Below are 16,310 nucleotides of genomic sequence, written 5' to 3' on the forward strand. Positions count from 1 at the left end.
TCCTCCTCGCTAAGTGACTACATTGTTCTATAGCGATGTGACGGCTGGTGAGAGGAACCACTGCACCCAGCAGGGGGCAAGGTTTCCAACAAACCCAAAGTGTCTGATATCAGTGGTGTCCACAACAAAAATTACACTCAAATCCATCAGAGAGATAATTATTAAATGTTTATATATAACAGCGTTCATTCTCAATACACTAGCAAAATACTAAAATTAACAATAATAGAGATAATGCTATAACTGCTGGTAACTAAGTGTTGCTCCATACATATTAGCGGATAACTGTTTTTGTATTCAGGTCAGGTCTGAACAGAATTATGTAACATTTTGGGAAAAATATACAGCCAAGAAGTCCAGAACTTGATGTCATTATAGCAAAAACCTCCACAGCCACCATGTATTTCCCTCTGGTGCTCAGATAAGCCGGGATCATGGAAATCCAGACACTGCAGAACACCAGCATGCTGAAGGTGATGTACTTGGCCTCATTAAAACTGTCTGGTAATGTTCTGGCTAAAAAAGCAATAATGAAACTCACAGCTGCCAGAAGCCCCATATATCCCAGGACAGAGTAGAAGCCGATAACTGAACCCTCATTACACTGAATGATGATCTTCCCCTGATAAGAGTGTGTGTCCCGATCCTGGAAGGGGGGAGAAATAGACAACCAAGTGACACAGATTATGACTTGGACCATTGAGAAGACACAAATGATACAATTGGGCAGTTTGGCTCCCATCCATTTCCTCCAAGAACTCCCAGGTTTGGTGGCTTTAAAAGCAATACACACCATGATACTTTTGGCAAGTAGAGAAGAGACAGCAACTGAAAAAATTACACCAAAAGAGGTTACACGAAGCATGCAGGTCACATCTACTGGATGGCCAAGGAACAAGAAGACACAGAGGAAGCTCAGCATGATGGAGACCAGGAGAAGATAGCTCAGGCTGCGGTTATTGGCTTTAACAATGGGAGTGTCCTGGTAATGTATAAATATCCTCAATATTAAACCAGTCAGAAGACAACAGAGAATGGAGACAGCTGAAAATACCGCAACAATGGTATCATCAATGTAGGAGAGAAATTCCATCAATTTTAGAACACACCGAGTCTTCTTCTCATTTGGCCATTCTTCATCAGGACATTTCATGCAGTTTTCACTGTCTGCAGGAGGAACGATACAAACACAATGAGCATTGGAGTCAGAGCTTCTGAGAAAATCAATTATCTTGTGTTTTTTAACAGCTAGCAATGGGATTTCCATCAGTGCATTGTGGGAATGTAAAATGTGTTAAAGGCAGAAACGTGATAATGGTGAGATTAAATTTAAATTGTCTGCAGACTTTGCTACCGTTTGTTCTGCTAAATATTCCATTGGAAACATTTTGCTATATTTGTTTAGTAAGTGCAAAAATTCTGATCTGTCTTTTGCACTCTTCCTGTGTTATCTCAGCACAGTTTAATTAGCCCTTCTAATTTTTATCTTATGGCTACAGAGTGATTAATCTATGTTGTGGAGAATAGAATAGGGGGATGGTTTTAGTAGTTTAGCAAAAGAGAACTGGACAGAACTGACACCATTAAGTCCACAAAGTGCTGTGTGTTATAAGCCCACAATAGGGCTTAGGAGCTGAGTGCATTTCTGACAAATCAACAGGTAATTTACTATTGGGTCTATAAAGGGATAACACACTGATAAATGTTCATGTATTTAAGATGTCCTGTATGTGTTTTTTTGTTTTGTTTTGTTTTTTTGTTTTGGTTCTTACATAGACTTTAGGAATTCAGTTTGTCAAATTTTGGCAATAGATTTTATATTCATCTTTTATGTTGGTCTGTATTCTCAGAAGCAAATCTTATACTGAACCTGTAGAATGCTATACGGGGCAGTAAAATAAATTAAATTTCTGTGTTGAATATTACTTACAATAGAATATCTTCTCTTTTTATTAGGGTTGTTTCTTTTTTATTTGGGAGAGGTCCCCAAAAGTCTTGGTATGCAGCCCACATGAATGCATGGATTGGACTATGAAGGTTCCAGAACGAACATAAGAGTCCTGTGTGATTGTGTCTGACAGAAAAATGGACACAGCACTATCCCGAGGTAACAGGGTGCTGGGAGGAAAAACCACATGCAATGTAATGGTGCTTTCACATTCTGATTAGGTCTTGTTGTCCGTTTTTCAGGTGGACTTGATCAGAAGATCCATCCAGGTCTATAGGCAGGCTTATGTAAAGGAATTTGTTAAATCCACCTACCTCCGAGTCCATCCAGGTCCAGGAAATAAAAATGGAAAAGGACTCAGTCAGTTTTTTTCAGATCTAAATGTGATGGATCAGGGGCAGCTAATGCAAGTCCTGACACAAGTCCATGTATATCACAGCCAGGGGTTTGTACAGGCAGGGATTGCATTGGCAACTATCATCTTGGATAAAGTATTCATGTTGGATTAAGTATTACACTTAGGCTCAACACTTCAGCGAACACACAAAGCGAAAATCCACAACAGACTACTGCAGAACACTAAACAGACTTCAGGTGACCTGATTCTCCATCAAACTTTTTCATCTCTCATCCAGGCTTCCTCTCAATCTCACCGCTCTGTATCATGCACTCCCTACTTTTCCTTCTCACAGTTGCAGCCTCTCTCCTTAAACTCTCTCTTCTTCATCCCTCTTCTCCACCCCACAGCTCATATACAGGTAAAAGCCAGTAAATTAGAATATTTTGAAAAACTTGATTTATTTCAGTAATTGCATTCAAAAGGTGTAACTTGTACATTATATTTATTCATTGCACACAGACTGATGCATTCAAATGTTTATTTCATTTAATTTTGATGATTTGAAGTGGCAACAAATGAAAATCCAAAATTCCGTGTGTCACAAAATTCGAATATTACTTAAGGCTAATACAAAAAAGGGATTTTTTTAGAAATGTTGGCCAACTGAAAAGTATGAAAATGAAAAATATGAGCATGTACAATACTCAATACTTGGTTGGAGCTCCTTTTGCCTCAATTACTGCATTAATGCGGCGTGGCATGGAGTCGATGAGTTTCTGGCACTGCTCAGGTGTTATGAGAGCCCAGGTTGCTCTGATAGTGGCCTTCAACTCTTCTGCGTTGTTGGGTCTGGCATTCTGCATCTTCCTTTTCACAATACCCCACAGATTTTCTATGGGGCTAAGGTCAGGGGAGTTGGCTGGCCAATTTAGAACAGAAATACCATGGTCCGTAAACCAGGCACGGGTAGATTTTGCGCTGTGTGCAGGCGCCAAGTCCTGTTGGAACCTGAAATCTCCATCTCCATAGAGCAGGTCAGCAGCAGGAAGCATGAAGTGCTCTAAAACTTGCTGGTAGACGGCTGCGTTGACCCTGGATCTCAGGAAACAGAGTGGACCGACACCAGCAGATGACATGGCACCCCAAACCATCACTGATGGTGGAAACTTTACACTAGACTTCAGGCAACGTGGATCCTGTGCCTCTCCTGTCTTCCTCCAGACTCTGGGACCTCGATTTCCAAAGGAAATGCAAAATTTGCTTTCGTCAGAAAACATGACTTTGGACCACTCAGCAGCAGTCCAGCTCTTTTTTTCCTTAGCCCAGGTGAGACGCTTTTCGCGCTGTTTCTTGGTCAACAGTGGCTTGACACGAGGTATGCGGCAGTTGAAACCCATGTCTTTCAAGCGTCTCTTGGTGGTGGATCTTGAAGCACTGACTCCAGCAGCTGTCCACTCCTTGTGAATCTCCCCCACATTTTTGAATGGGTTTTTTTTCACAATCTTGACTAGGGCGCGGTGATCCCTATCGCTTGTACACTTTTTCTGACCACAGTTTTTCCTTCCCTTTGCCTCTCTATTAATGTGTTTGGACACAGAGCTCTGAGAACAGCCAGCCTCTTCAGCAATAACCTTTTGTGTCTTTCCCTCCTTGTGCAATGTGTCGATGGTCGCCTTTTGGACAGCTGTCAAATCTGAAGTCTTCCCCATGTTTGTGTAGGCTTCAGAACTGGACTGAGAGACCATTTAAAGCCCTTTGCAGGTGTTTTGAGTTAATCAGCTGATTAGTTTGTGGCACCAGGTGTCTTCAAAATTTAACCCTTACACAATATTCGAATTTTGTGACACACGGAATTTTGGATTTTCATTTGTTGCCACTTCAAATCATCAAAATTAAATGAAATAAACATTTGAATGCATCAGTCTGTGTGCAATGAATAAATATAATGTACAAGTTACACCTTTTGAATGCAATTACTGAAATAAATCAAGTTTTTCAAAATATTCTAATTTACTGGCTTTTACCTGTATATCACCCTCACTTCTGTCTTCACCTTATCACTGCACGCATCAGCTCCTGCTAATTCTGAACCCATATACCAGTAAAACCTGTAGGATACTGGGGTGTGTCCCCCCACATAAGTCACACTCCCATATCACCTCTCTCACCCTTCTGCTTCTCCTAACTTCTGGAGACATTTCCCCAAATCCTGGACCTCCATCATTTAACTTCGGCCAACATACCCAGCACCCCCCATCCTCTGATAGCAGCCGCAATCCACACAATCTAATTTCTATTCCTCTTCTGCCTAGAACCAGCCTCCCCTTCTCCTGTGCTCTTTGGAATGCCCACTCTGTTTGTAACAAACTCACCACCGTCCATGACCTAGTTATCACAAACTCCCTGAACCTACTTGCAATTACTAAGACCTGGATTCAAGAATTTGACTTTCCTTCTGCTGCTCTCTCCTATGGTGACCTCCTGTGGACTCACTCTCCCAGGCCTAGTGGATGGAAAGGAGGTGGTGTTTGAATCCTCCTATCCCCTCAAAGCACTTTTCAGGTTCTTCATCCACCCCCTCTCTGTCCTCCCTCTCCTCATTTGAAGCTCACTGTATTTGTCTAGTTTTCTCCAGTTTCATTGAGAATTGCTGTCATCTATCGGCCCCCTGGACCGGTATCAAGCTTCTTTGACGACTTCTTTGCCTTTCTACCCTACTTCCTCTCTTCTGAAATTCCAACAATCATTCTTGGTGACTTCAACATCCCTGTTAATCTTAACACTCCCGCTACTTCTAAGCTGCTGAGCCTAACATCCTCTTTTATGGACACACGCTTCTACTCACTCTGTTGGCAACTGCCTTGATCTCATATTCTCCTACCTATGCACTCCACACAACCTCTCCAATATTCCTTTTTCTCTCTCTAATCACCACCTTATTAGTTTCACTCTTTTTTTATCTTCCTCCTCCTTGCCTTTCGAACTACCAATCTATTACCCGTAGAAACCTTTGCCATCTTAACCCTTCTCCTTTATTCTGCTACAGATTGTCTCAGATTGTTTCTATGTCTCTATTGTCTCCCCGACCACTACAACCCTAGCAGACAGACAATACCAGAAGCCTCAAAAAACAGAGCTGTGCTCTTGAGCGTCTGTGGCATAAGACTAAGTCACAGCAAGATTTCAGCCAAAATAAATCTGCCCTCCAAAAATACCATTCCTGTCTCCACACTGCCAAACAGACCTACTTTGTCACTGTCATTAACAACCTCTCACGTAGTCCTCATCAACTCTTTTTTACCTTTACCACTCTACTTCTTCCTCCATTACCTCCACCCACTAACTTACTCACTGCCCAGGAGATTGCTAATCACTTCAAAAATAAGATTGAGACAATTCGTATCGAGATCTCCACTTTAATCCAACTACTATAGAGGAAGTCACTAAACTTTTTTCTAACGCCCACCTAACCTCCTGCCCCTTGCACCCTGTTACTTCTCAAATACTACGGTCACCATCTCACTCTATCCTATACTCTTTAACTCATATCTTCAACCTCTCACTCTCTACTGGCATCTTCCCCAACCCTATAAAACATGCGCTATTCACTCCCTTACCAAAAAAGGCCTCACTAGACCCCACCAATCTTAACAACCTAAAATCCATCTCTTTACTCCCTTTTGCCTCCAAACTCCTTGAACGTTTAGTCTACAACCGACTGAGTGACCACCTCATTGAGAATAGGAAACAAAAATAGGTGTAGCGCTAATATGAGAAGTGAAATAACCACATAATATGTATGTAGCATAAAGACCACTAAATCCTTAGACTAGCAAACCTCAAAAATTGAAAAGAGGGGGCATCAAAAAAGTGAATGAATTGAAGTCCTCAGTGAATATATGACTCATACAAAGTGATGGAATGATAGTCCTCAATAAATGTGTGACTTCATACATAGAACGTATCAATGTGCACGTGACATCTGGAATAAAAGGAACACCACCACCGACAATAGGGATGCTTAGCGGAACGTTTGAACCCAAAAAAACATACGTTCAATTGGGTCAAAAAAGCTTGGGTGGTGAACAGCTGATAGGGTTCCGTGGAAGTTGAAAGGAGGTCCTGGGATGATCCGTGAACCGGTATGTCCCTAAGGGGTGATGCCCAGAATAGATGGTAATTACCTGAAATATATGTGGACTGAAGGCATTGTCTGCTTTGAAGCTTGTTCTTCGTAATGCTTCGTAATGCTTCCCCCAAGCATTTCCTGCACCACATAGACTGCAACCAAACCTGACAAAACTATTTCCACTCTGTAACAACATTGTCACCTCATTGAGAATAACCTTCTTAATCCCCTTCAGTCTGGATTTCACCCACAGCACTCCACAGAAACTGCCCTCCTAAAACTCACAAACGACCTACTAACAGCCAAAACCAATGGTCATTATTCTGTACTCTTACTCTTGGACCTTTCTGCTGCCTTTGATACAGTTGATCACCCCCTCCTTCTCAAAAAACTTAATTTGCTTGGTCTCCATGGCTGCGCTCTCCGTTGGTTCGAATCTTACCTATCTCATCGCACCTTCAGTGTCACTTACAACTCCACTTTCTCCTCTCCAACTCCTCTTACTATTGGGGTCCCCCAAGGTTCTGTCCTTGGATCTCTACTATTCTTGATCTACACGTCCTCCCTGGGTCAGCTGATAGCCTCCCATGGCTTCCACTACCATTTATATGCTGATGACACCCAAATCTATCTCTCTGCCCCTCAGCTGACCCCATCAGTCTCCTTACGCATCACTGATGTACTAACAGACATATCAGCCTGGATGTCAAACCACTTCCTCAAACTCAATCTATCTAAAACCGAGCTCTTAATATTTCCTCCCCCACATGCCCCTACCCCTGACTTCTCTGTTAAGATCAATGGCACATATATCAGTCTGTCCCCACATGCCAGGGTGCTAGGGGTAACCTTAGACTCTTGGACATCCAATCCCTGTCCAAATCATGCCGCCTTATCCGCTGCAACATTTCCAGAATACGCCCCTTTTTAACTAATGACACCGGCAAGCTTCTAATTCACTCCCTGGTCATCTCTCGTCTTGGCTACTGCAACTCCCTCCTCATTGGATTACCTTTACATAGACTATCCCCCCTTCAGTCCATAATGAATGCTGCTGCAAGACTCATTCACCTTACCAACCATTCAGTGTCCTCCACCCCTCTCTGCCAATCCCTGCACTGGCTTCCACTTACCCAACAAATAAAATTCAAAGTACTAACAATAATTTACAAAGCCATCCACAACTCTGCCCCCAGCTACATCACTAACTTAGTCCCAAAATACCAACCAAGCTGCTCTCTTCGGTCCTCCTAAGAACTCCTGCTCTCTAGCTCCCCTGTCACCTCCTCCCATGCTCGCCTCCAGGATTTCTCCAGAGCTTCTCCCATCCTTTGGAACTCCATACCTCAATCTGTCCGACTGTTCCCTAATCTATCCATCTTTAGACTGAAAACCCTTTTCTTTAAAGAAGACTATCCTGTTTCTAACTAATACGCTGTTTTACTTCCTCCCCCCACAGCTATTACCTTTTGTATCAATTGATCCTCCCTTTTTAGATTGTAATCTCTAATGAGCAGGGCCCTCTAAATCCTCTTGTACCAAATTGTAATGTACTGTAATGTCTGCCTTTATTTTGTTAAGTGCTGTGCAAACTGTTGGCGCTATATAAATCCTGTATAATAATAACCTGACAGCCCATACATCCAACACGGGTCCACCAATGTCTTCTGTCAAAATATGAACATACGCTTAAATTTAGGAGTGGCTGTGGACGAAGTATACTTGGATTTTGGAAAAGCGTTTGACACAGTTCCTCACACACTGTTAATGTGTAAGGTAAAGTCTACAAGCTTGGAAAATTCAGTTTGTAAAAGAATAGAAAACTTGCTAAAAAAGCGAATTCAGAGAGTAGTGGTTAATGATTCTTACTCTGAATGGCCCAAGGTTATCAGTGGTGTACCCCAACATTCAGTGTTATTAGTGGTGTATCCCTAGGTTCAGTGTTATCAGTGGTGTACCCCAAGGTTCAGTGTTGGGACCCTTACTTTTAATATGTTTGTAAATGATATTAGGTCTGGGACAATCTATGCATTGGGCAATTTTTGTGGTGTTATTAAAAGCAGGGAAGGATCTGATGGCAGCATATTTGTATAGACTGATATCCCTGTTAATGACAGATATTAAAATACTGGCTAAGGAGTTGGCTACACGCCTATCTAAAGTTATAGTAAAACTTGTGCATCCAGACCAATCAGGATTTATTCCCAACATGACTACTGCTATTAACATTCGTAGAAGAGGCATAACAAGAACCTTCAGGGCCCCAGTGCAAGCAACCATGAAGGGCCCCCTTGACCTCTAGTGCGGTGGCCTTTCCTACTGATCCTGGAGTCCTTTTCTCCCATTGTGGGGCCCTTTATTATGGTTCTGCAGTGGGACCCCTTCCTGCTGACTTGGGTAGGGTTGCCACCTTTTCTTCAAGCCAAATTCAAAGACTTTTTTTATCGCCTCATGGCAAATGTATAATTTAATATACACTAAACTTATATTTTTGTGAATAAATAACAATTCTAATTGTATATATTCAATCACAACAGTCCCCCCTTAAATCAGAGTCCACAGGATTCCCTCTTTACATCTAAATCCAGAGTTCCGCTTTACATCTGAATAAGCAGAGTTTCCCCATTTACATCTGAATCCATAGAGTTCCTCTTTGTATCTAATAAAATATATTCAATAGAATAGAACAACTATAACCATTACACAAAATGCAAAAAGAATTAATTTGAATAGAATAGAAAAAAACAGATTAGAATAGAATGGAAAATAACAGAATAGTATAGAAAAAAAACAACATCATTGAATAGAATAGAAAGATTATAACCATCTTCCAAAATTCAAATTTCAAATAGAATAAATTAGAATTTGAATAGAAAAGAATAGAATATAATAGGAAATAAAATAATAGAATAGAATCAAATAGAATAGAATAAACAAATAGAAAAAGAATAGAATAAAAAAAAACTATAGAATAGAAAGAATATAACCATTTCCCAAAATTCTAATAGAATCAATTTGAATAGAATAGAAAAGAATAGATTAGAATAGGAAGATGGTTATATTCTTCATATTCTAGTCTATTTTTTTAATTCTATTATTTTTTCTATTTCTTTCTATAAACCTCTTTGAAATTATATGTTTTAGATAATGCCCAAGTGTGGCTTCCTATGTCCTTTTTTAAACGATTGGATACCATCTTTTGTAGGCTTTTTTGGAAAAAGCAAAACTCGCATATTAAGCAAGAAACATTGCAGGAAGCTAAGGAGAACGGTCCATTTTTATACTATCTGTCAGCGCAGCTCCAGCATCTAACGGGGTGAGATGAGGATCCGAGTACCGATCCAATTAGGTAAAAATCTGTTAAAACGTGGGTGAATTTAGAATAGCTAGATAGTATCCCACATTAGTCATTATAGATAAGATACGGAACAGGATTAAAGATCATTGTCATTATAATGAGTATACTGATTACACACACATTTTTCAGAATTTTAATTATCCTAAGTTATTAAAATTGCAAGGATTTAATTATTGGTCAGAGAGAGAGGTTAATGTATATCCCAGAGTTATATGATGGTCAACTTTTGAAAGATTTTCACACTTTACAAGAGGAATTTGGCTTGCCCACTGAAGGTTTTTTTTCAATACTTATAGCTCTGCTATGCTTTGAAAACACAGTTGAAATTTACCACTTAGGTTTTATATTAAACCCATAAACCTTGACTAGGGATGGGCTGAACACCCCCCCCCCCCTGTTCGGTTCCCACCAGAACATGCGAACAGGCAAAAAATTAGTTAGAGCACGCGAACACTGTTAAAGTTTATGGGACATCGAACAATGAAAAATCAAAAGTGCTAATTTTAAAGGTTAATATGCATGGCATGTCTTAAAAAGTGTTTGGGGACCTGAGTCCTGCCCCAGGAGACATGTATCAATGCAAAAAAAAGTTTTAAAAACAGCCGTTTTTTCGGGAGCAGTGATTTTAATAATGCTTAAAGTGAAACAATAAAACTGTAATATTCCTTTAAATTTCATACCTGGGGGGTGTCTATAGTATGCCAGTAAAGTGGTGCATGTTTCTTGTGTTTAGAACAGTCTGACAGCAAAATTACGTTTCTAAAGGGAAAAAAAGTCATTCAAAACTACTCGCAGCTATAATGAATTGTCGGTCCGGCAATACACATAAAAGTTCATTGATAAAAACGGCATGGGGTTCCCCCACAGAGGAACCCGTGCCAAGATTTTAAAAAAATGGCGTGGGGGTCCCCCTCAAAATCCATACCAGACCCTTCAGGTCTGGTATACATTTTAAGGGGAACCCCGCGAGAAAAAAATACAAAAAAAATGGCGTGGCGGTCCCCCCCAAAATCCATACCAGACCCTTATCCAAGCACACAACCTGGCAGGCCGCAGAAAAAGAGGGGGGACAAGAGAGCACCCCCCTCCTGAACCGTACCAGGCCACATGCCCTCAACGGAGGGCGGGGCCACCTGGTGACCCCGCCCTCCTCTGACACACGAGGACTTCCCTATGGCTTTCCCTGTGTTGTCAGAGGGGGGCGGGGTCACTCATTTACGTAAACGGGTGACCCCTCCCCCCCTCTGACAACACCGGGAAAGCCATAGGGAAGTCCCCGTGTGTCAGAGGGGTCACCGGGTGGCCCCGCCCTCCATTATATAAGAGCTGTCACCTGAACAGAAGCGTCACACAGCGGGAGACTTCCATTGAGGGGGATCGGAGGACAAAGCAGAGAAGGAGCAGGAGGAAGATGCCAGACGAGAAGACCGGAGGAAGAAGCGGAGGAAGATAGAGGAAGAAGCGGCGGAAGAACAAGATGGAGGAAGAAGAAGAACACCAAAGGAAGACCAGAAGAAGATGGTAGAAGAAGGCGGGAAAAGAAGAAGACATTAATAAAGGAATTGTCAAAAACCGTCTATTGTCTATTTTTTGACATTTTTGACACTTTTTTTGTGAAATGGTAGGGGTACATTTTTACCCCATTACCAATTCACATGGGGGGGCTGGGATCTTCCAGATTCCGATAAGCCCCCACCCACAGAACCCCACAACAACCGGGCAAGGGTTGTGGAGATGAGGTCCTTCTCCCCATCAACATGGGGACAAGGTGCTTTGGGGGGCTACCCCAAAGCACCCTCCCAATGCTGAGGGCATGTGGCCTGGTATGGTTCAGGGGGGGGCACTCTCTCATCCCCCCTCTTTTCCTGCGGCCTGCCAGGTTGCGTGCTCAGATAAGGGTCTGCTATGGATTTTTAGGGGGACCCCACACCATTTTTTTTTTTTAATTGTCGCGGGGTTCCCCTTAATATCATTACAGACCTGAAGGGCCTGGTATGGAATTTGGGGGGACCCCACGCATTTTTTTTTAAATTTTGGTTTGGGGTTCCCCCGTGGGGGAATCCCATGTCGTTTTTATCAATGAACTTTTATGTGTATTTCCGGACCAACAATTCATTATAGCCGCGAGTATTTTTAAATGACTTTTTTCCTTTAGAAATGCAATTTTTCTGTCAGACTATTCTAAACACGGGAAACACGCGCCACTTTATAGGCATACTATAGACACCCCCCAAGTAAGAAATTTAAAGGAATAGTACACTTTATTTGTTTCACTTTACGTATTATTAAAATCACTGCTCCCAAAAAACGGCCATTTTAAAAAAAATGTTTTCCATTGATACATGTCCCCTTGGGCAGGACCCAGGTCCCCAAACACTTTTTATGACAATAACTTGCATATTAACCTTTAAAATTAGCACTTTTAAATTCTCCCATAGACTTTTAAAGGGTGTTCCGCGGCTTTCGAATTTGCCGCGAACAACCCCAAATTGTTAAGTCTAACTCATGTTTGACCCGAACATAAAGCCCATCCCTATTTTTGACCAAAGCCTAGTAGCAATTTCTAAGTAGGGAGAAGTAACAAAGCTTAATAGAGCATTGCTACGGAAAATGTCAAAGTCGAAATTTTCTGAGGTGCAGGAAATATTGGCAAAGGGACATTGGCCCCTTTACCGATGAGGAGTGGTCCGATGTTCTTAATAATGTAGGACAAGTATTACTTTCAGCATCTCAGAGACTTACCCAACCTTTTGTTATGCATTGTGCATATTATACCCCTCACTAACTTTTTGTGGCATAAGATGGACACTCCTTTATGTCCACAATGTGAAAGGGAGATTGGTACATTGTGCATATGATGTGGAGATGTCCTAAGTTACATAGATACATAGTTGGTGAGGTTGAGAAAAGACACAAGTTCATCAAGTCCAACCTATGTGTGTGATTATATGTCAGTATTACATTTTATATAAGTTGGTTAGATATTGGACCTTATGCCGCGTACACACGAGCGGACTTTACGGCAGACTTTGCTCGGCGGACTTTTCGACGGACTTTCCGAATGAACGGACTTGCCTACACACAATCCACCAAAGTCCGTCGAATTCGTATGTGATGACGTACGACCGGACTAAAACAAGGAAGTTCATAGCCAGTAGCCAATAGCTGCCCTAGTGTGGCTTTTTGTCCATCGAACTAGCATACAGACGAGCGGACTTTTCGACCGGACTCGAGTTCGACGGATAGATTTAAAACATGTTTCAAATCTAAGTCCGTCCAACTTTTGAGAAAACAAAGTCCGCTGGAGCCCACACACGATCTAATTGTCTGACGAAATCCTGTCCGCCGGGCAAAGTCTGCCGTAAAGTCCGCTCGTGTGTACGCGGCATTAGTCCTGAATAGGGATGGGCCGAACACCCCCCGGTTAGGTTTGCATACAGAACATGCGAACGGATCGAAAGTTCGCACAAACATTCGAACACCGTTAAAGTCTATGGGACTCCAATGTGAGAAATCAAAAGTGTCAATTTTAAAGACCATCCCTGTTCTCTTCCTAATAATATAAGCTGGCAGTTGATTGAGCTAAGCTGCAGTTTATTAAGTAAGTGTACTGTATACTGGACTCAGTGTGCACATACAGCTGACTGCAGACCATCCCTGTTCTCTTCCTAATAATATAGGCTGGCAGTTGATTGAGCTAAGCTGAAATTTATTAAATCAGTGTACTGTATACTGGGCTCAGTGTGCACGTAAAGCTGACTGCAGACCATCCCTGTTCTCTTCCTAATAATTTAGGCTGGCAGTTGATTGAGCTAAGCTGCAGTATATTAAGTCAGTGTACTGTATACTGGGCTCAGTGTGCAGGTAAAGCTGACTGCAGACTATTCCTGTTCTATTCCTAATAATACAGGCAGTTGATTGAGCTAAGCTGCAGTTTATTAAGTCCGTGTACTGTATACTGGGCACAGTGTGCACATACAGCTGACTGCAGACCATCCCTGTTCTCTTCCTAATAATATAAGCTGGCAGTTGATTGAGCTAAGCTGCAGTTTATTAAGTCAGTGTACTGTATACTGGACTCAGTGTGCACATACAGCTGACTGCAGACCATCCCTGTTCTCTTCCTAATAATATAGGCTGGCAGTTGATTGAGCTAAGCTGAAATTTATTAAATCAGTGTACTGTATACTGGGCTCAGTGTGCACGTAAAGCTGACTGCAGACCATCCCTGTTCTCTTCCTAATAATATAGGCTGGCAGTTGATTGAGCTAAGCTGCAGTATATTAAGTCAGTGTACTGTATACTGGGCTCAGTGTGCAGGTAAAGCTGACTGCAGACTATTCCTGTTCTATTCCTAATAATACAGGCAGTTGATTGAGCTAAGCTGCAGTTTATTAAGTCCGTGTACTGTATACTGGGCACAGTGTGCACATACAGCTGACTGCAGACCATCCCTGTTCTCTTCCTAATAATATAAGCTGGCAGTTGATTGAGCTAAGCTGCAGTTTATTAAGTCAGTGTACTGTATACTGGACTCAGTGTGCACATACAGCTGACTGCAGACCATCCCTGTTCTCTTCCTAATAATATAGGCTGGCAGTTGATTGAGCTAAGCTGAAATTTATTAAATCAGTGTACTGTATACTGGGCTCAGTGTGCAGGTAAAGCTGACTGCAGACCATCCCCGTTCTCTTCCTAATAATATAGGCTGGCAGTTGATTGAGCTAAGCTGCAGTTTATTGAGACAGTGTACTGTATACTGGGCTCAGTGTGCACATAAAGCTGACCATCCCTGTTCTCTACCTAATAATATAGGCTGGCAGTTGATTGAGCTAAGCTGCAGTATATTAAGTCAGTGTACTGTATACTGGGCTCAGTGTGCAGGTAAAGCTGACTGCAGACTATTCCTGTTCTATTCCTAATAATACAGGCAGTTGATTGAGCTAAGCTGCAGTTTATTAAGTCTGTGTACTGTATACTGGGCACAGTGTGAAGCTAAAGCTGACTTCAGACAATTCCTTGTGTACCTATTCCAATACATCAAAGACAGTATGTTTGGAAGGCCAACAAGGAGAGGCAGACATACACAGGCCAATAAAAGAGGGCAAGCAGGCTCTGTCTCTAGAGGCAACAGTGCTGGTCATGGACATGGTGCATTCTCATCAGCACGTGGCCGTGGGACACGCTTGGCCTTTTTTTCGGCAGCTGGCCGCAACATGCAGAAGAGTTGGTAGAGTGGATGACCAAGCCGTCCTCATCCTCTTCATCCTCTCTCACCCAGGCTCAGGGTACTTTGTCTGCCAAAGCAGCTGCCAAAGTGGCTTCATCCCTCAGCATCACACCGCAGAACTCAGTCCTCTCAGAAACAAGCACTGAGAGGAATGAAGGTGTACAATTGGGTGTGTCACTGCCAAGTACTTGCGGGTAATCTGCTATCAGTACACCAACGTCCGATTGTACCTGGCAAATTTCCCTGCCCCAGCTGCTGCACCGCCGAAAGAAGTTCGCTCCCAACCATCACCATACCCAGCGTTTGAATGCTAGCTTGGCTAAATTGCTAGCACTTCAACTGCTGCCTTTTCAGTTGGTAGACTCTGCCCCCTTCCGTGAGTTTGTGGAATGTGCGGTTCCTCAGTGGCCAAATGCCACTTATTTTCACGGAAGGCGATTCCGGCTCTCTACTGGCATGTGGAACGCAATGTCTTGGCCTCGCTGGACAGGGCGGTCAGTGGTAAGGTGCATATTACCGCTGACTCATGGTCCAGCAGGCATGGACAGGGATGTTACCTATCTTTCACGGCCCACTGGGTGACTCTGCTGGCAGCTGAGAAAGATGCAGGACAGGGTGCAGTAGTGTTAGAGTTTGTTCCACCACCACGTCTCCAAAATGCTACTAGTGTTGATTCTGACACACCTCTCTCCTCCACCCCCTCTTCTTCTTCTTCCTCCATGGCCTCTTCCTGTGCTGATTTGTCCTCGGAACCAGCAGTGCTCTGTAGGCGTTCAAGGGGCTATGCAAGTATGCAGGCAAAAAGTAGCCATGCGGTGTTTGAGCTGGTGTGCTTGAGGGACAGGAGCCACACTGGGGCAGAGATTCTGTCAGCTCTACAGGGGCAGGCTCAGAGGCGGTTCACGCCATGCCAGCTTAAGCCAGTAATGGTGGTTTGTGACAATGGCACCAACCTCCTCTTCGCCCTCTGAAGGGCCACCTGACCCATGTGCCCTGTTTGGTTCACGTCCTTAACTTGGTGGTGCAGCGGTTCTTGGGCAGGTACCCGGGCTTACAGGAACTCCTGAGGCAGGCCAGGAAAGTCTGTGTGCATTTCCGCCGGTCATATAATGCCAGTGCTCGGCTGGCTGACCTCCAAAAGGAATTTAACCTGCCCAAGAACCTCCTAATCTGTGACATTCCCACCAAGTGGAATTCAATGTTGGCCATGCTGCAGCGGCTGCACATGCAGCGGAGAGCCATCAATGAGTACCTGTGTGACTATGGACAGGGTCAGGGGAGCTTTTTTTTCCCCATGCCAGTGGG

General features: G+C 42.9%; 1 protein-coding gene across 1 annotated transcript in view; it reads right to left on the reverse strand.

Moving 5' to 3' along the window:
- Positions 1 to 274: 274 nt before the first annotated feature.
- Positions 275 to 16,310, reverse strand: part of LOC141137945 (vomeronasal type-2 receptor 26-like) — a 78,532-nt gene continuing 62,496 nt past the window's right edge. Inside the window, exon 4 of the mRNA XM_073624628.1 lies at positions 275 to 1,167. Within this exon, the coding sequence (XP_073480729.1) occupies positions 275 to 1,167 (893 nt within the window). The remainder of the gene's footprint in view (positions 1,168 to 16,310) is intronic.

Source organism: Aquarana catesbeiana, linkage group LG01, assembly GCF_042186555.1.
Source record: "Aquarana catesbeiana isolate 2022-GZ linkage group LG01, ASM4218655v1, whole genome shotgun sequence".
Taxonomy (NCBI): Eukaryota; Metazoa; Chordata; class Amphibia; order Anura; family Ranidae; genus Aquarana; species Aquarana catesbeiana.